This window comes from Megalobrama amblycephala, linkage group LG15 (assembly GCF_018812025.1).
Source record: "Megalobrama amblycephala isolate DHTTF-2021 linkage group LG15, ASM1881202v1, whole genome shotgun sequence".
Taxonomy (NCBI): Eukaryota; Metazoa; Chordata; class Actinopteri; order Cypriniformes; family Xenocyprididae; genus Megalobrama; species Megalobrama amblycephala.
Genome location: NC_063058.1, coordinates 31736019 through 31757570, shown reverse-complemented (window position 1 = coordinate 31757570; position 21552 = coordinate 31736019). Strand labels below are relative to the sequence as shown.

Below are 21552 nucleotides of genomic sequence, written 5' to 3'. Positions count from 1 at the left end.
CTGTACGACCACGCTCACTTTTAATAAAACTCTGCATATGGATCCCTTCCTGAGTCCAGCTTCGTTACAATAACACTGACTGTTACGTAACAGTTGGGATCATTAATATGTACGACCCCAATTTTTGCATATGCCAGCCTATGTTCTAGGAATTAGACAAGGGCAGGCAGTATTAACGTCAAGTCAAGTCAAGTCAAGTCACCCTTATTTATATAGCCTTTTTACAATGCAGATTGTGTCAAAGCAGCTTTACATTGATAATTGGTATATAATTTTCCTTTTAAAGAATAGTGTCAATGCAGGCAGATCAAAAGCACTGTTGAATAAATGTCAAGAATACTGTTGAATATCAAATGTCAAGTCTGAGGGCGGGAGGGCTGCACGATTAATCGTATTTTAATCACGATAACGATATCTGCTTCTCTCGATTGATTTTAAATAATTGTCACGATATTGGCCCGCTCTATGAAAATGAACATAATTTGGAAATATTGGAAGTAATATTAGGAATTTCGCTGTTTTATCTCTAGAATAAACATGATTAATAATCGTGATTATAATTTTGAGGAAACTGTGGCACTGGCTGTCGTGTCGATGAGGCCTTCATAATGGATGATCTAGTTGACTCGATCTCTGCTGATACAGGGCTGCGTTGTGGTCGTGTCAAGGCACTGGTCCTCGGTCTCATCTGGATACGGCCCGAATCCGGTTGACTACGGTAAACCTCGGGATAAACAGAAAGACTAATATTAGCGTAGATGCCATTCTTTTTCTGATGTAACGAGTACATCTGGTGTTATAGGAAGTGTTTCTGGTTCCGGCTGAACTAATTTATGCAGCAACAATACAAAAAATACCTCCAACCACAAGTGATCAAGAAATTTAATGCGGATACCAAACTACCTAAGAGAAAACTCCACCACAAACTTGCCACCTATGCCACCAGCTCCGCTATAATTAAACTATTTCATATTAGCTTCGAACTGAACACATCATTACACTGTCAGCAGAGTCTCAACATACCTGAACATGAACAAAAACGGGAACGGAAATGCCAGGGAGAGGAGAACCCGGAATCAGCAGTATACATACACACTCACCAAAGTAAGGGTCTTTAAATGGTACGGCCGCTTCTACCTCATTGGTCTGCTCAAAACCATACCCCAAACAGCCCAATAAGATAAATCACTTATTCTGCCACATATGGATCTCAACCTGAGCTCGAACGAGTCTCTGTTACATTACAATTACATCAGTGGGGAGTCAATTTTCTGGAATAAACATTTTTTGAGCAAAAGCTAAAAAGACCTCAGGCTTCACAACGGACACTCATAAAGCTCAGACACTGTGCTTTTATGTGCATTTCAGCTTTCCATAATTCATGCATATTACAGACTTCATTCCAACAGTCAAAAGTCTGATTCACAAAACTGACTAAAATATAAGGAAAAGGAGCATCACTGAAGACTTACAAAAAACACCAAACATGCAAACTTAATGCTAAAGACAAGGTGATAAAACATTCAGCTCATTTATATTCTCTGCTGTTGTTGGTCAAGCAGTGAGATGATTGACAGCAGCGTATTCACTGTAATCCTGATTATTCCTGCTACTGACACTGTCAGGACAGTCAGATTTCTTGTGGAAATTCACCACAGCATAATTCAGATCCTCAGCAGATGTGATGCAGCACTGAGAGTCACCAGTGGCTTTCTGAACTGTAGCGTAAACGCAGTTAGAATCAGAGGGGTTTGTGGGTAATTGTGTGTGAGCATCTTTAATCTCCTCATAATCACAACCAGTGTGAGAAACCTGAGGAGAGACAGAAATTATTTACAGCTCTGAAGATCGTCAGGATGGAAGGCATTAGACATTAATATCATTTTATACAGTAACTGGACTCACCACTTCATGTTTTCTTGGTCCAGTCTGAGATGACGAATCACCACCTGCCAAAAACAAGCGTCCTAAATTAATTACATTATAATTGTAAATTCTTTCACACAATCATCAAATATCTGTATTTTGCTCATGTTTCATTGCAGCTTATAGGTGGTGACAGAAAGTGAGAAAACAGATCAAGAAATCTGTTTTAATCTCAGTATAAATGGTGAATTTCTGCATCTAAATAAGTTAAGAATGAGCTTTACCTTGAGACTGACGCTTCTTACAGAAAAACAGTAATAAGAGTCCAGCTGTGATCAGAACCAGAAAAAACAGAACCAGAGGGATGATCAGAGAAGAGCCTGAAAACACAGGAGAAATAATGTTAGAATCTGATCACTTTGAGCGAAATATCAGATCAGATCATTGATGTTTGGAATAGGAGGGTTGCCCGGTTGTAACTAAACTAGCCAGACCATGATACTGACCATATACCAAATATCAAAACTCAAAATATGCAATTCCCATACCTAAAATACATATTTCAGGGAAAACCACTATATTCAAACGCTCCTACCAGTGGCGCTCCTTCACAAATCTTACCGTCTGTTTTATCATTCGTAGAATGTAGAATATTTCAAAATAGCTTTTCAGTCAAAACTAGCGCCAAACCTTTAACAAAAAAATAAAATAATAATAATAAAAAAACGTACATTTTAGTATTGATATAGGTGAATTCAAACCCCTGCAGACAGTCGGTCAGAACTATATGATTTCTAATTTGAAGAATTCACCCCAGACTACAGAATCTCATTAAAGCCTTTACTGAAGACAAAGTTGTGGTTCTGGAACAAAATACAAAATAATCTTTCATGAGTAATTATTTAAGTAAGCCTTTACAATCACAAAACCAAAAACAATTATCATGCAATAACAATCTTATATTATAAAATTTAACCACAAAATAAGGCAGTTTACAGTTTTTTTCAATTGCTAACATACTTTTGTTCAATCTGTAGTCACATTTTCAAAACTCTAAACACATCAGAACATCCGTCTGTTGTGACCATACCATTAACGTCATACCAATTCATGTCGTTTTCACACAAAATGCAGTCAATTAACATGTTTCTAAAATGCTTACATTTTCTTTTCATATAAGCTTACCCCGTACCAAAATCATTTGTCTTTCTCATCTTATTTGCAAATGCTTAAACACAGCATGTCAGAAATAAAGACCCAATGTTCCAATCATTAAATATAGTATAAAACCTATACTTTTGCAACAACAGCAGCTCAAAAGTATTGAAAATATATATAAAACAAATACTGAAACAATTGATAAGCATTTTTAATTAGAAGATCACTGAAATATTGAGAAATAGCAGATTCCAATCTCAGTTGGAGGCAGTCAGGTGTTCAATTTCTTTCCATTACATGGACACAGTAAAATAAGACTCTTTGAATCGGATTTGTTCAGTGTGGATGAAGAACAACACAGAGGAGCAAAAAAAAAAAAAAAAAGAAAAAAGTCTGGGTAAGGGAGAAGGAATAGATGAAGGAGGAAGAGGAGAAGTTGGATCAGGAACAAGGGAGAAGAAGAGGTAGAGGAGAGGAGGAAGAATTGTGTGCTGGATTGTGCATCTCTGGGTTTTTTTCCACTTACACATGTAGAACCTATGAAAGCTTATTTCTGCCATGAATAGAAAATAAAAAAGGTAATTATGTCTTTTTATCTCACAATTCTGACTTTTTCTATAGTTTCTATAATTCCTTTAGTTTATATCACAATTCTGAGGGGAAAAAAGTCAGAATTGTGAGATGAAATCTCACAATTGCAAAATAAAAAAGAAATAAAAAAAGAATTGTGAGATAAAAAGTCACAATTACCTTTCATACTTTTTTATTCTGTGGTGGAACAGTAAGCTTCAACAGTAACCAAAGGCCATGTGGATTTGTTGTTGATCAATGGCAGCAATTTCATGTTTTCATTTCAGTAAAAGCTTCATGTAAAGCTTTTCTACAGGATTCCATACCACTGTTTCATATTTACAGAATATGTGGTCTGCGTAGGGCACTACAGTTTTTTTCAATTGCTAACATACTTTTGTCCATTCTGTAGTCACATTTTCAAAACTCTAAACACATTTAGCAAAACATCCGTCTGTTGTGATCATATCATTAACACAATTCATGTCATTTTCACACAAAATGAGTCAATTAACAAATTTCTTAAATGCTTAAATTTTCTTTTCATATAAGCTTACCCCATACCAAAATCATGGATCTTTCTCATCTTATTTGCAAATGCTTACACACAGCAAGTCAGAAATGAAGACCCAATGTTCCAATAATTAAATATAGGATAAAACCTGTACTTTTGCATCAACAGCAGCTCAAAAGTATTGAAAAAATATATAAAACAAATACTGAAACAATTGATAAGCATTTTTAATTAGCAGATCGCTGAAATATTGAGAAATAGCAGATTCCAATCTCAGTTGGAGGCATAGTCAGGTGTTGAATTTATTTCCATTACATGGACACACAGTATAATAAGACTCTGAATCGGATTTGTTCAATGTGGATGAAGAACAACACAGAGGAGCATCTGGGTGAGGGAGAGGAATAGATGGAGGAGAGGAGAAGTTGGATCAGACAAGGGAGAAGAAGAGGTATGGGAGAGGAGGAAGAATGTGTGCTGGATTGTGCATCTCTGTTTTTTTCCACTTCCACTTCACGTGGAACCTATGAAAGCTTATTTCTGCCATGAATAGAAAATAAAAAGGTAATTATGTCTTTTTATCTCACAATTCTGACTTTTTTTATAGTTTCTATAATTCCTATAGTTTATATATCACAATTCTGAGGGGGAAAAAAGTCAGAATTGTGAGATGAAATCTCACAATTGCAAAATAAATACCATTAACGTAAATAAAAAAATAGAATTGTGAGATAAAAAAATCACAATTGCCTTTTATACTTTTTTATTCTGTGGTGGAAAAAAAGCTTCAACAGTAACCAAAGGCCATGTATGTTGGATTTGTTGTTGATCAATGGCAGCAATTTCATGTTTTCATTTCAGTAAAAGATTCATGTAAAGCTTTTACTACAGCGATTCCACTACCACTGTTCCATATATGCAGAATATGTGGTCTGTGTAGGGCACTAACTAACAACGGGACATTAGTCCACCCTCTATGGGGGCAACATCAACACCACACACCCAACCCCAGAAAGAGATTTCAACCAAGGGGCCAACTGGAAGTTCTGCATAGGGGACTCATTTGACGCTGCCCTGAGCAATTCTGTTACTTTCTTCTTCTTTTTTCTACGGCACATTCTATAAAGTAATAATGACTTATTCACTTCTGTTGCCAAAAATGCACACATTCAACACTCAACCAAAAATGTAGAATTGCTTACATGTAAACATTCTAATATTACTCCAGTAAAAGGAAAATGAATTATAAAAAACAATGGATTTCATATTTTCTCCAGGTAGAACTGAAACATGACAAGTAATGCACTTTTCATAATGTAATGTATTTTGACCGTCATTGCACTATGATTGACTATATGTTCATGTTGGATAGAAAACTAGTGCTAGTGTTTGACAGAACAACTCGATTTTGAATCAGGATTGCTGTGTTTTGATAGAGTTAGTGTATGTTGAAAAAGGTTTTTAGCGTTTTGAAATGTAGAGTTTGTGTTTATTTAACAAAATATGGGTTTGAGCACAAAATTAACTATTTGGCTAATTGTGTGATGTTAAGAGTTTAGAAAAAGTACTTTAAGTATTGGTAAACCCTTGTTAGCAATTGAAAAAAACTGTAACACCATGCCTGTGTAAATAATAAGAACAGTCATTCTATGATTGCCCACAAGATGGCGGCATTACCACATTAGATGTGACTGAGGCACATTTATATGATATGGTAAACAGGCTAGTTACTACTCACTAAATAACCCGTTACAGTTTTTTTACGATTGTTTACACACTAAAATAAAAATTTCCACACAATTTGCAAAATTCTACTGCAATGAGCAAAACACCTCCACAGATTTGCACAACATTACACACAATGTCTGCTTAACCCTTTTTGCAAAACATTACACACAGTGATTTGTAAAACTCTACACACATCCACCAGACATGGAAGCACAAATGTGCTAATTTGAAAACGCAGCACTTAGGTGTGCTATAAAAGGCAGCAGGTGAGTTCACCTGTCTTCAACAAAAATGGAAGGAGCTAGAAGAAGAGTGAGAATGAGAGGGGGAGCTCAAAGAGGAAGAGGAGAAGGAGGTAGAGGAAGAGGAGAAGGAGGTAGAGGAAGAGGCCTAGATAGAAGAAGAGGTAGAGAAGGACTTGAAGAGTTGATAGAACCTGAACAAAGACGACGAGGACCAAATTTGACTCAAGAAATCTGTGCAACACTTATTGACCATGTTATCAACCATGGACTGACACTGATGGAAGCTGGACAAAGAGTTCAACCAAATCTCAGCAGAAATACTGTTGCATCAGTAATTCGGACATTTCATCGAGAAAACAGGTAAGCTAACCACACAGTATATTGAAACTGAAGCTTGCTGTACTTATCATCAATATTGTTTACTGTGACATTTGACAGTAGGCTGCATGTGTATTTTTTATATATATATATATATATATATATATATATATATATATATTTTTTTTTTTTTTTTTTTTTTTTTTTTTTTTTTACATAGGATTGAGGGTCGAGGACACCAAGGTGGAAGGGGCCCTATGTTCACTCGTGCACAAGAGGCCGCCATTGTGAACATGGTTTTGATCAATAATTGTATCAGGCTGCGAGAAATCCAAGCCAATATCATCAATGATGACCACATTTTCAATAACATCAAACGAGTCTCTGTCAACATTAGGTCAAATCCTTAAGAAAAATCAAATATACATGAAGCAACTGTATCGGGTACCATTTGACAGAAATTCAGAGAGAGTGAAACATCTGCGCAATGAGTATGTGGAGGTATGTATTGTTCATCTTACTATGGTGTGGTATTGTGCACTGCTCATAATGTTCTGGCACAAAAAAATACTGTGCAATAGATATTGAATAGTATCCTATTGTCTTTTTCTGTGTTTCAGAGAGTCTTGCAAATGGATGCTGCAGAAATTCAACATGAATTTATATATGTGGACGAGGCTGGATTTAACCTTGCGAAAACAAGAAGAGGGAGAAATGTAATTGGACACAGGGCAATCACCAATGTGCCAGGGCAGCGAGGGGGTAACATCACCCTTTGCGCTGCTATTACACAAAATGGGGTCCTCCACCACCATACAAATCTGGGACCCTATAATGCAAATCTAAATTTCTGGACAGATTGCACAAGATTGTCACAGCATTAAACCAAGTGAACCAGATGCAGTACATTGTCATTTGGGACAATGTCTCATTCCATCGGGCTGCTCTGGTCCAGAATTGGTTCCATGAGCACCCTCAATTTGAAGTCTTATACCTTCCCCCATACTCCCCCTTCCTGAATCCAATAGAAGAGTTTTTTTCAGCATGGCGGTGGAAGGTATACGACCTGCGGCCCTATGACCGTTTGCCCCTCATTCAGGCCATGGAGCAGGCCTGTGATCATATCGAAGCAGCTTCTGTGCAGGGGTGGATTCGTCACACGAGGCGATTCTTCCAATGGTGCCTTGCCAATGAAGACATAGCCTGTGATGTGGATAAAATCTTATGGCCTGATCCAGCTAGACGGAGAGATGATGAATAGTTACAGTATTCTTGTTGCTTTTACAGTAGTTTTTCTTCAGAGTCAAAGTGTATGTACTTCATGCAGTAATTTTTATTTGTCTACAGATTTTATTTGTTTCATTGATTTCATTGTTGGCTGATTACTGTAACTAATTATGGTAAGAAATACTGTAAGTATTGAAATAAATACTTGAAATATTCAATCTGCAGCATCAGTGTTGTGCAGTGCCTGGTAAGTTTATAGTAGGCCTATTTGTGTACATTCTCCCTATATCTCAAACTAATCACGAAGAATGTTGTGGGTTTTTTCACAAATTTTTTTCATCTAAATTATCCCTTACATGACAATGTCTGGCCAAAAATCTAGCACATGCTATTTCCTAAAATGAGTTTTTTTACAAATGTGTTTATTTATCACAGCAGTGTGAAACTGGCTGCAATAGTGTCTGATCATTGAGGACTGTGTTGGTTAAATGAAAACTAATAGCATTTTCACAAATGTGTATATGTTTTGACTGAAGTGTGTCATTTTGCAAACAATCTAGGAATTATGCCAATTGAGTGTGGTGTTTGGATAATTGTGATTATATTTGGAAAAAAAAGAACCCGGTTTTCAAAATTGCGTGTAAACGATTGAAAAAAACTGTAAAACATTAACATCTGTCATGTTAACATCTATCAATTTACATTACTTGCATCAGCTGTAATGAACATGAAAGCAAGCCTAACGGTGACAAATCAATAAGCATCAATTCAGTTAAACTCCTGGGATATTGATCTGGGCAGCGTTTGCCAAAAGCATCATAAGCTTAAGTTGATCTGAGGTGCATTGCCATCAATGGAGCTATGATCAACTTAGGCTTACAATGCTTTTGGGAAATGCTGCCCTGATCAGTTAAGTAGTAGAGGGGTTTGTTAATCAGTTTCAGCTGCTTTGTTGTTAATGAAATTAACAACAGGTGCCCTAGATGGGCAACAATGAGACAACCCCCAAAACAGGAATGGTTTTACAGGTGGAGGCCACTGACATATTTTCCCTACTTATCTTTTCTGACTGTTTTTCACTAGTTTTGCATTTGGCTAGGGTTAGCGTCACTACTGGTAGCATGTAGCGATACCTGAACAGGCAGTCCAACTCCTCCAGGATGGCACATCAATATGTGCCATTGCCAGAAGGTTTGCTGTGTCTCCCAGCACAGTCTGAAGAGCATGGAGGAGATTCCAAGGAGACAGATAGAATGTCTGTGAATGTCTCTGACCAAACAATCAGAAACAGACTTCATGAGGGTGGCCTGAGGGCCCAACGTCCTCTAGTGGGCCCTGTGCTCACTGCCCGGCACCATGGAGCTCGCTTGTTATATACCACTGAACACCAGAATTTTCACAGATGAGAGCAGGTTCACCCTGAGCACATGTGACAAACGTGAAAGGGTCTGGAGAAGCCGTGGAGAACGTTATGCTGCCTGTAACATGGTCTAGGGAGGCATATCCATGGAGGGACGCACAGACCTCTACAGGCTAGACAATGGCACCCTGACTGCCATTAGGTATCTGGATGAAATCCTTGGACCCATTGTCAGGCCCTATGCTGGTGCAGTGGGTCTTGGGTTCCTCCTGGTGCACGACAATGCTCTGCCTCATGTGGCGAGAGTATGCAGGCTGTTCCTGCATACTCCAGCATGCCCCGATGTTGTCAGGCATGCATACAAGCATGTGGGGGCCATACAGACTACTGAGTACCATTTTGAGTTGCTACAATGAAATTTCAGTCGAATTGACTAACCTGCTGCATCATTTTTTCACTTTGATTTTCGGGGTGTCTTTGAATTCAGTCCTCTGTAGGTTGGTTTCCATCAAACGATGTGGCATCCTTTCGTTCCTAACACATTACCCAGTCCATATCTGTATAGATATCCAGCATGATATTTTTCCCCATTGAGATCTGATGTGTTTTCCAAGTGTTCCTTTAATTTTTTGAGCAGTGTACATATGACGCTACTAGATGTGTCTCACTTGCGGCATGAGAACAATTGGCAGATTTAAATGAAGAATAACCATATACACTTACTTTATATGCATGCACAGCTATATTACATCAGTAACTTTGGGATGCTGCAGACAAACGTGAGATGAAGCGGATTACTCATGAAAAGATTTCTCATTCTGCATGTCTGCTCAGCGCAATGTCAGAAATATCTGAAGAGGTGTAACCAAGAGGTTTTGAGTTGAAAATCTCTTCAATTTCAGTCAAGACTATTCTCAGGACTTCTTCCGTCACAGTCTGTGCTCCAATGGTAACTTGGAGAGCTGTTTTGATTGAACGGATCTCCTTCTCCCAGCATCCACCAAAGTGAGGTGCTCCTGGTGGATTGGTGGACACAAACTTGATTTGCTGGGAAGTGAGGTCACCTTGTAGCTCATGATGCAAGGCAGCAAAGGATTCATTCAGCTCTCATTCTCCACCCTTGAAGTTAGTGCCTTGATCACTTAACTCGTACGGTTTCCCAAGTAATAAAGGGCCATCAGGAAAGAGTCTGAATCTATGCTCGCTAACAGAGCTATATAAACTGCCCTGGTCATAATTAATAATATGCCCCACCTCTTCTCATTTTGGCATCCTACATTAATCATGTAGGGTCCAAAACAGTCCATGCCAGTTGAGAAGGCAGGCAGGCTTAAAGAGCAAGTGGCGAGTCAGCCATACGAGGAACTTCTGGTTGTCCCTTCCATCTTTGACACTCCACACAATCCCAGGTGAAAAAAAAGTACATTTCAATAATGTATTTAAAGTGCTCTATTTTCCGCACTAATTTTGTATTTAATATACTAAAAATTCATCTTTAGTACTTCTTAAGTTAATCTTAAGAACATCTAAGTGTATTCAACTGTGCTATTTTGAGACACCATGAAATATGAACTAAAATGTGCTTTTAATATACTATCTCTATATTTAAAAAATATATTTAGTTACCACTTGTAGTACACTATGGGTTCAAATGTACTATAAGATATCCATATATATCCTATAAGATATCCATATATTAAGAAAAGAACAGAGACAAAGACAGGGAAAATAGGACAAATCCTATGACATTTAGACTACCTGGACACGAGACAAAGCATCGGCAGTTAGGTTAACAAATTAACGATCAAACTTGCCTTCACCAATTGATCAAATAGTGCTCTAATTAGAAGTATATGTTCGCCCCAGGTTCGACTATACACGACGACATCATCTAAGCACACAACGCATCCCTTCAAACCAGAAATAACTCGATTCATCAAATGCTAGAAAGTAGGCAATAGAAACGAATCAGGTTTTGTTATAGCATTTACCTTTCGATAATCGATACAAAATCTGAATGATCCAGATTTATTCACCAACAATGATGCAAAGACCTGATCACCCGATTGAAACAAATGCAATTTTGTACGACGATCAAAAAGTTATAGGATTTATCCTATTTCCCTGTCTTTGTCTCTGTTCTTTTCTTAATTTGCTTCCTAGGCGCCAAGGTTGCTGGAAGGAGTTGAAGAATTAAGACCGTGATTGGGACTGAATCTTTTATTACATGGACTACTGGATTTGTTTTTGTGGAGTTCTGATTTGTTCTTAAAGACTCTGGTCTTTTTCTTTTAGGGGGGGGGGTGTGTGATGAGTCTCTCCTTCCTGCTGTGGCCGGCCGGTAGGTGTGGCTGGGAGACTCATCAATGGAACTATTTCCACCTGTTCTTCCCCTATAAAGTTTGGGCTTTGTTTGGTGTGCTGTAGCTTGAGCTTGCTCCTGGTTGCATTTTCCTGAGTTTGGTTTGTTTATTTTGATGTCGTTATTCATTTGAAATTAGTTCTGTCTGACACCTTGATCATGTGTCTGACAGAAGTTGTTGGTTTTGTTGATTTCTTGTTTTATATATTTTCCTATTTATTTTAAACAAATCTTTTGTTGCAACCAAACCATCTGATTATGTCCATTTTCATTTGTCACGGCTGTGAGTCGGTCGTGACACAGGCAAACACAGTCATAGAATCTGACCAGAGTTTTAAGGAAGAGATGGGGACAGTGAGTTCTTCGACAAGGACCTTGGAGGGCTAGGCACCACTCAGAGTTGCACATAGTTCAAGGAGAGGTATAGACTGTTGCTTTCGGGGTGTAACACATGATCTGGCCACTCAAAATGCAACTTCAACTTGGCCTTCTGTGTTTTCTATTCACAAATATGCCAGAGATTCATAGGCCTGCTCAGATGTGTCACAGAATACGCGTATATCACATCTGCTATTTGGGAAATCCGTGTATGGACTGGAATAGCATCTTGGCAATGATATTTTTCCAGATCACCCAGTTCTCCCATGAACTCCATAAGCTGGCCAGATCTTCTGGCTTTTTATCCCATAGGCGCTGCACCAGTGTTTTAGCTCTGATTCACTTCCCCTAGTAGTGAAAAGTGACTGACTGACAATGCAAGATCAGTCCAAGGGTAGATTCATTGGTATCTTGCAGTCCCTGACGAAGTCGAATACCGAATGACATCATCCACTTTAACTCTCACCATTTTGTCTTGTAAAAGTCTGATGGTCTCTTGATCAAGTTTTGACTGCATCACTACTTTCTCACTGTTGAATGGAATTACATCCACCTGCCATAGCTTTGCCACTTGGGCAAACAGATCATCATTGGGGGAGATGGCAGTAAAGAGGCATTGGTGAGTGTTGAGCCTATGCTTGATCTTGTGTAGGGCCTTGTAGCGTCCAGCCTAGCCAAGTTCAAACTGCAGCAGGTCCACCTGGAGGGCCTAGGCGAACAGGCTCAACTAGGGTAACAAGGTGTGGACAATCTGAGCCAATTAGCAGTACAGGCTGAACTCTGTCTATTTGCTGCAAAGGCAATCCAGCCAACAACAGGGTGAGTTTGATCAGCAAGACCAAGCCTTTCGGCTGTGAAGGCACCTCGAATGGGGAATTTCTGGTAAGTCGGTTGTGTCAGTTAGTGACAAGAGACACAGTGAACGAGACTGCTGCCCCATGAAGGCACCGTTCGCAGTATTGGGTCCTTAGGCTGCCCCTTCAGATTTAACTGCTGTGCTGCTGTGTGGAGCAGTATGGTCCTCTCCACCCCATCATCTAATACAGTATATGCCTCAATAGATTTGTCCCCGTTAGTGATGACTTTGCTCACCTTTAGAAGAACCTTGTGGCTGTAGATACAGCAATCTACATACAGGGTGTCCTTGGTGGTGTTAACCAGACAGGAGTTGTCTTTAGTATCTGTTTCAGTTTTGCTATCTATAGTCCGTCTATTTAGATAATGCAGTATACAGAGGTGTTTCCTATGGCGCGTCTTACAGGAGGCATTCAGGTTGCATTTTGAGGCATGATGACTCTGTCCGAGCACCAACACTGATTAGATCTTACAGATCCAAGATTCCTTCTGTTCTTTAGTGAGCTCTTTGAAATTGGCACACCCATTTAAGAAGTGATTGGCATTGTCACAATAGGGGATATGTACGCAATCTCCCTTTGAATCTGGCAGATTTAGATGTTACCTCTTGAGCGGCTGCTTGGATTTCACTCCCATCTGTTTTTCTGTGCCCAGCAAGATGCAAGTTGGTTTCCTAAAAACCCTTGGGTTACAATGGTCCTGCCTTTTATCACTACTGTGTTCTGGTGGGAGACCTGTCCTCCTGGAGCTATAATCTTGTACTTGGAGCTCCTACTCCAGCCAGTTAGAGAAATCGAGGAGAGTAGTTATAGTTAACCTCAGTGAGTGTATATATCTCTTGAAGCTAGTTCTCAGCTCATGAAAGAGTCTACTTTGAAGTCATGACACATGTGACCCACAGTCTATTGATTTGTGAGGATCTGATACTTGATTCTGTGGCTTCGTCAGGGAGGAGGTTCTCTAATGCCATGCACAAAAAACTCTCTTGGATCTGATGTCTTTATGGAGGGTATAGATGGCTTCGGTCTTCTGTAGGTTCTCTCCTGGAAGCAAGGCACAGCAGATCTGGGTACGTTCTCAGATCGTCATGTAGAATAGGACTCTCTGACACCCAAGTATAGATAATAGTTGTCTCTGGACTTCTCATCACAGTGGATGGGTTCAGCATATGGATGAGGCTGAGCATGAGGAGGAACATTGAATCTCTGAGCAGGGGTACGATACCTTGACGTAGCTTGAGGCTGATCATCTGGTATTGGTGAAACAGTGCAGTCCCTCACCTGCTCTGTTATCTGCCTGATCTGCACAGAGAGGTAATGATGGAAGTCGCTACAGATGAGCAGAAGAACCCAGAATATGAAAGCAACAAGCTCAACTGCAAGCTTAACTGGACCTAAATGTTTAACATGCAGTTGAGCTTGTTGCTTTCATATTCTGGGCTCTTCTGCTTGATTGTACAAAGTATGCTTTTTTAATAAGCTGTGTACTAAATTTGGCCTTTTATACTGTCTTAATGTACACACTTTTGTGTCTGTTATCAGATCTGTTGAAAATGCTGTTTCTGTTCATGTGTGTCAAGACAGTTTAGAAATCCTGACTGGATGATTTTTTATGGCCATGTCCAGGATAAAGAGTATGTATGATCACCATATAGGCTATACATACAGTTATGGTGATATTAAATTACTTAAACCGTGATATAGGAATTTGGTCATTTACACTCTAGTCATTAATCAAGTCATTTATTCCCTGTAACTAAACCTCTTGCATTTCGTTTAGTCGCACCACAAGTGTCACTGTGGCCTCAAAGCTTCGCCCTTGCCACTATGAACTTGATTGCTATGTCTGAAGTAAAACACACCCCCTCATACATACAGACATACCCATACAGACAAAGAAATGTAGAAATAAATAAATGTATACATAAAAACATATATAAATAAATGCATGTGGATATAAATAAATAAATGAAAAAAATATAAATGTTGGAAAATACAATTAAACATAAATAGGGTAATACACATTTATTTTTATTTATTATTTTTTATATTTCTTTTGTCTGTTTCTTTATGTATTTTTTATGTATTATTTTGACAGCTGTGGCATTCCATAACAAACCACCAAAATGCAGATTCAACTCAATATGCAAACAAGAATGATTAGGTTATAATTGCTATTTATTTTACATATTAAATGTATTAAATTTATTTTAGAATGGAAAATATAATTTATTTTTATGTTTAGTGGTAAAAGGACTCACAGCAGCACTAAAACCTGCACTTCTACTGTATCCACATTACCACACTTATGCTGCAACACCAGACACTGATCTGAGATTAACAGACACAGAGAGAACTAAACACTAAACACTTTCAAACCGCAAGATCTTCAGGTCATGCATTCATATACTGCTGTAGAATGAAAACAAAAAACAGCCATTTGCAGATGCTGAGTTTTTTATACTTCCTCTTTTTAACTGCAGTTTGTGGTTTTGCTTTGTTAAACAGACAGAACATCTAAATTATTAATAATTACTTGAATAGAATCAGCTTCAAACCTCAATGATTTTAAACAACATGATAAATAAAATACAGTGATCTGCCGAACAGAAATTAGTCATGGTTTTCAATTAACTAATGATTAATATCACTGAGAAAATCATCTGTACCTGTAAGATCGATCTGGACTCGTGTGATGAAGCTCTTGTGTCCTTGATCAGACTGAACTCCACACCAGTATTCTGAATGTTGTTCAGTCACATGACTGATGCTTCCCATCAGGAGCTGCTTTTCCCTGTCATCAAACAGCTGGATCTTTCCCTCAGGACTCCATCTTCTGCTCTCCTTCACAGACGTCTCTTCAGCACAGAGATCATCTCCAGATCTCCAGCAGAGAAACTTCACATCTTTTCTGTGGGATTGTGGGTATTTGCAGCTGATGTTCACAGATCCTCCTGCAGCAGCTGATAGACTGATGCTCTTCTCACAACAATCATCTGTTTCAGATCCAAATCAAGTGCAGCAATGTTACAATGACCAGATATATTCATGGATTCTGTCAAATAATGCATAAATGACTGAAAGCGTCTCACCGTCTCTGATGTCCAGATTAAACTCAGAGAAGAAACTGTATTGTTTAGTAACTTTGACTGTAATCTTATATTTTCCAGAATCATTCACATTCAGCTCTCTGATAAACACACGTAAGAGATCTGCAGATCTGTTATTATAAACAGAGAATCGTCCGTCATGTTTCTGTTCTGCTGTTCTGTTAGTGTTCATTACAGTCAAACATTGATCTGCTGCAGTTTTACAGACTTCTACATTGTTCTTGTGTTTTGTCTTATATTTGAAGTTTATAATGACGTTTCCTCCTGAATATCCTCTCACAGTCCTGTTTTGTTGATCTGTTAAACACAAACTCAGATAATTTGTCATTTTGTTCTCAATATAAACACATTTCTGCTCACTTTGCTGCAACATTTATGAATGAAGTCAGGATTATGAGTGCGAATCTTCCATCAGGAGATCAAAAGGTTATTGATGGAGTCTGTTATGAGTTTCAGGTGTGAACGGCAGTAATTACAGTCAGTGTTGAGTATCGTGATGTTGTGGAGATCATCATGGGTTTGAGCTCTCAGTTACTCACCTCTTATAACCTTCAGATTCACTTCAGTGTAGGAATCTTTTCCTCTAGTTTTACCAAATGTACAGTTGTACGTCCCAGAATCCTCTTCACTCAGATCTCTGATGGTCACTTTCAAGACTGCTGATCTTGTGTCGTCATACAGAGAGAATCTTCCAGAATCAACCCATTTATCTTTAGTCTCAGTCTTGATGAGTTCAGAGCATGTGGACCTCTGATCAACTCGACAAAAAGACTTTGCCGAATATTTTGTCTTATATTTGCATGTGATCGTGACTCCTCCTCCTGAATATCCTGTCACGTTCATGGAGCTCATGACACCTACAGCAAACCAGCATCTTAATACAACACTAACATATACTGGAGTGAGAGTTATTTTAAAATGTCCCTAAAGGTAATTTCACCATATTAGGTGAAAATAAAAGTTGCGTCCCAAAAGATACACTATGCACTATGTAGTCTACTAAACCGTGTAGCGTATGAATTTTTTATAAGGTTATTTTGTCATTCAACAGAGTCTGATAGTCCCTCCCCCATTTGTTCACACGTTTACTAGTTTCTACATGGTGAATGGCACATAGTGCAATATATAGAGGATAAGGAACGATTCAGACAGCATAAATATGCTTTCCATTGACACAAATAAAGTCCATTTTTGTGTGTCACATGAACCGCCGCAGCGTGAGCAGTCGTATTGAACCCATTTGAATTCTGCACAGAATGCTGTATTTTAAAGTGATATAGAGGAGATTAGGAGGAGAAACGGTTAGAGATTAGAAGGAAACCAAAGCTTTACAGCACTGGCTGAGCTGTGATATAAACGAAACGCTATTGGCTATTTTAAAAAGGGGGTGGGGCTGTTCAATATATCTCGACTTGTCTTCCTGTTTCAGTTGTAATTACGTCAACACACTGAATAATGCTGCGCGTTCAAAGACACTTCAGAGGGCCTTTAAGCACTGAATAGGGGTTACACTCAATCTAACTTCTGTATTCTGTAAAACAGATCAGATCGCTTCCGGTTTAGGTCTTTTGTATGTGCTTTATTAAAAAAATTGCTGTTTTATTCAAGATAACTTTAAAAGAGCATAACTGATGTCCCCCGCATTTGCAGATTGATATTTAAAAGCTTCTTTTTTTTTTTTTTTTTCAATTTTTCTTCTTCACGCTAACTTTTTGCTATATTTAATACAATAAAACACCTATAGCAATGTGGAGTGGTTTCGTTAATTACCTTAAAAGTCCATAGACATGCTGTCAGTTTCATACTGCTGTTAACACTTTCTCTGACAAGCGGATGCAATGAGTCCAGTTTTCCGGTTTGGTCATGTGACGTTCGGCATATACCCTATGAATGACAGGGTCCCCGCTGTAACATCACACAAGGTAAATAAGAGGATCTAGTGGAGACTAGTAATAAGATTAACGTCAATCTGGTATTATGTTCAGTGTTTGCAGAAATATATACAGAAATATATACAGATTATTTGAAAAATCTATTTTTTTTTGCCCAGCCCTAGTATGAACATAACATGCAAAGTTTCACGCTAAGCGTTTCTTAGTGAAATACTGCCATAAAGTTGACGACGCTGGAAGTTTTATATTTGCAAATGTATAGAGACCGTCTGTGAAGTTACATACGATAAACGATTCCAACTTCAATAGCATTTGAAGAGAATGACTTCCTGTCATAAAACCAACTGTAAAGTGTTCATGTAGGTGTCAGGCATGATGCACAGCTTTTAGATTTCTGATATTTATTAAAATAAATAATTTGGTAGTGTAAAAATATTTACACAAGATTTGACAGTTTATTAGTTAAATATCAAAAATCTAAAAGGTATGAATGATACTTGACATTACATGAACTTTACAGTTGGTTTTGTGACTGTAAGTCATTCTCTTAAAATGCTGTTTAAGTTAGAAACGTGAACACCGATGTTGCATGTATTTTTAATAATGAAAATGTGTGTGAAATGTTTTAAAGTGAAATATTCAGTTTAAATATACGACCATGTTGAATTTCAGCCCACAAAAATACAAGCATTAGTACAATTCAACAAGCTTTTTTGTTTCAAAAACATTTGTCATTATTTTATTCCATAACTTATTCTACAAAATGGCGTATAGTGCATAAGTACCCAAACTGAGACGCACCTAAAGACTTTTGGTCATTCTTTAATCTCTGTTCTAGTTCTTCTGATGTGATTGTTGGATCAGAACTTCTTACCAGGAATCATCAGCAGAACGAAAGTCAAGATGATCCTCATCCTTCTCTCTTATTAAATGATCTTCTCAGTAGATTCAGTTCTTCTGAAGCTCTTCTGAAGTGTTCGGATGAGTTTGAATGTTTCCTGGAAGCATCTTTAAAATAAATTCCTAAATGTGACAGAGACGCTCACTTCCTCTGACAGAAAGAGAGAGTGAGAGAGAAAAAGTGTTAATAGACAGGGAAGTAAAACTACTTCTTAATAAACACACAAACACAGACAGAACAGACACGAGCAGATAAAACTCATTATTAAGTGTTATTTTACACAGATTTTCACAGAATGATTCTGTTTCAAAGGTTTAGTATTACAGGGTTTTTTTTCCAGATCTGTAATTTTGAATGTTTTTAAATGACTCAAGAGTTTAATGAAGTGTTTCTTCAGTGCTTCACATTCATTTTAAAGATAGAGATCAGCGGTTCCCATGGTAACTGTATAATTACACTGCTGACTGATTAATTTTGCACATTTATAAAATGAGGTGTCACTCATCTCTAGCTGTGCTGATCCATCAATTATATATTTATAGATTTTATTATTGTGATCTCTACTTTCCCAATGTGACCTTTAATAGCTTTCTACTGTATTTTATAAAGTGCTGTGAAATGTCTGTAATAGGAACACCGTCCCACAAAGGCTCTTACCTTAGTAGGAGAATGAAGAATTGGCCTGAAGACCTTTTTAAGAAATGACATGGCCCAGAAAGATCATGTGATCTCTGGCAAAGTGACATTTGCTTGGATTCAATCTCAAACCAGCAGACTGGATTCTCGAAAACACCTCTTTAAGACTCAACATGTGCTCTTCAAATGTTTTGTTATAAATCAAAATGTCATCAACCTTACAGATGTGCTACAGGAGCCTCCTGAGGACCAGCTCCATCAAACGCTGAAATGTGGCGGGGGCGTTGGATAGGCCCATCGGCATGGACCGCCACTGATAGAGGCCCTGTCCTGTTGTAAAGGCTGTCTTTTCTCAGTCCTCCTCAGCAACTCTCACATGCCAGGAACCGTTAGAGAAATCTAATGTGCTGAACCACACTGTCATCCACACGGGGTAGAGGATGAGAGCCTTTAATAGTCACACAGTTTAAGTGTCTGTAGTCTACACAAAAACGCCATATGCACACTTCTTTTTCACCAAAACAACTGGTGATGGCCAGGGACTACAGCTCTCCTCAATGACGCCATCCGCTAACAGGCCAGCCACCTGTTTCTCTATCTCAGCACGTCTTTCAGGGGATGCACGATATGCACGCTGTTTGATGGGAGTCTGCTCACCAGTTCTGATGTTTCACTAGTGTACATCTACCAGAATTCTGTTTAGAGGAGCTGAAGATATCATTGTATTCCAACAGCAATGCTGAAAGTGCAGCTCTCTCTGATTCAGAAATAGGTGACTCATGCAGGGACAGAGAAGGTTGCTGTAGTTATATCAGCTGGAGCATGAAACAGATGAACATCAGAGTCATCAACTGAGTAAAACTCACCCAGGTGCATACTTTGTTGTGAATCGTGGCCACTGTGTGAGCAACCACTAGACCGGAAGAATCCGCATTTGGTGAACACACTTTAACTCCCACAACTGACTTGATGAGGGGTGGTAGGTTCATAGCAATTGCCAGCGACACGTTGCAGCACATCGGAATGAAATCTTTGCTGGTAAGGAGAGGAACTGAGATGTCCCACAGTTGTAGCTTAGCATGGCTGAGATCCATTAAAGCATGATTTTTCAACAGAAAGTCCCAGCCCAGCAACACAGTCTGTGTGGTTTCTCTTAGCACATGAAACACATGCTGCCACGACTCAGTTCCCAGCTGAAATGTTATATTGATGGTGCCTAGTGTATCTAGCATTTGTCCATTCACAGCACAGACTGACACATAGTCCTTTTTCAATGGACGATTCGAAAGTGTTGGAACTGACATATGAAAGTCTGCACTCATGAGGGATACCGGAGTTGACTAATATTTGCACCTCCACACCTTCAATCACTCCTCTCACATATGACGCTAGCACATCCCGGCCAGCGCCCGCAATCACATGAATGTCTTTTGAAATGTTGTCACTATCATCAACATTGTCCATTTCAGGGCCCACAGGCAGCATTGCTGGTGTTTGGGCCGCAACATGAGTTAAAATCTGTTTCCCGGGCCAATCACTAGGAGACATGAAACGCTTTCTTGAGTCATCCTCATAGCTGTTCCATCTGCGAGGACTGGGGCTAGGGCTGCGTTTAGCAGGGGACCGAGCAGAGTATGAGTGTTTATAACCACGAACATCCATACCTGATGTGTGCTCATCATGCTGTTGGAACGATTTTCCCTCAGGTCAACGGCCCCTCCGTGTGGCATCAAATACACGTGACTGGCATCCACGGCCTCCTCAGACACACTGGCACATTCCACTGGACTGAGAGCGACCTCCACTCCACTCATCCATTGCTATAGGACTTGCTCTGGCTTTCTAGTCACCAAAGCGCATCAGTTCCATTCTCATGTCTCTCATTTCTTCGGTTACTCTATCCTCTGCTCTGTATAGCCCTCCATTATCAGTCACAGAGTGAACAGCAGCCACTGCTCCTCCATCATTATTACCGTAGGCAGCATTAGCAGGCATGTAATCAGTCTTTATTGAGTCTCTGGCATTTTCGCACCGATCTGCGATTATCACAGCCTCCTTTGTTGCTCTGTTGGTTCACCACATCAGTTATGAAGAATGGAGCCGCCATCCTTACAGGTGGATGACTCCATTGTACAGTTTAAAGACAAATTTAAAAATCTGGAGGTGATATTTGATCCCAACCTAACGTTTGACTTACTGGTTAGAAACACTGTTAAGGCCCCGGTATACTTCAAACAAAGTTCTTTTTCGTTCTTCGTTTAGGGGTAAAACGAAGTTCGAAATTGTCACGATCATTACTGGGAGTGCCCTTGTCCGCCACTAGAGGGCACTCCACCCAGACTGTTCTCACCCCTTTTTTCACCTGTCAGAACTACATTACCCATACACACTTCCCAGACTCATTATCCCATTTCATTGCACTCAGCTGTTTTG

General features: G+C 39.0%; 1 protein-coding gene across 1 annotated transcript; it reads right to left on the bottom strand.

Annotated features, from left to right (window-relative positions):
* Nucleotides 1-863: 863 nt before the first annotated feature.
* Nucleotides 864-20781, bottom strand: LOC125247047 (polymeric immunoglobulin receptor-like). Its single transcript, XM_048158210.1, has 7 exons — nucleotides 20451-20781; nucleotides 16230-16547; nucleotides 15673-15987; nucleotides 15250-15576; nucleotides 2151-2246; nucleotides 1906-1949; nucleotides 864-1812 (listed from the first exon to the last, which is right to left on the bottom strand). The coding sequence occupies exons 1-7, from the start codon at nucleotides 20779-20781 to the stop codon at nucleotides 1555-1557; spliced, it is 1689 nt and encodes a 562-aa protein (XP_048014167.1). The 3' UTR covers nucleotides 864-1554.
* Between the last annotated feature and the right edge of the window lie 771 nt (nucleotides 20782-21552).

Coding starts and splice junctions, on each gene's coding strand:
- LOC125247047 (XM_048158210.1), bottom strand. CDS start 20,781: ATGGATGTTCGTGGTTATAAACACTCATACTCTGCTCGGTCCCCTGCT. Junction 16,548..20,450: donor GCAAATATTAGTCAACTCCG/GTATCCCTCATG, acceptor GGTTTGCTGTAG/GTGTCATGAGCTCCATGAAC. Junction 15,577..15,672: donor TAATCTGGACATCAGAGACG/GTGAGACGCTTT, acceptor GATCTGAAACAG/ATGATTGTTGTGAGAAGAGC.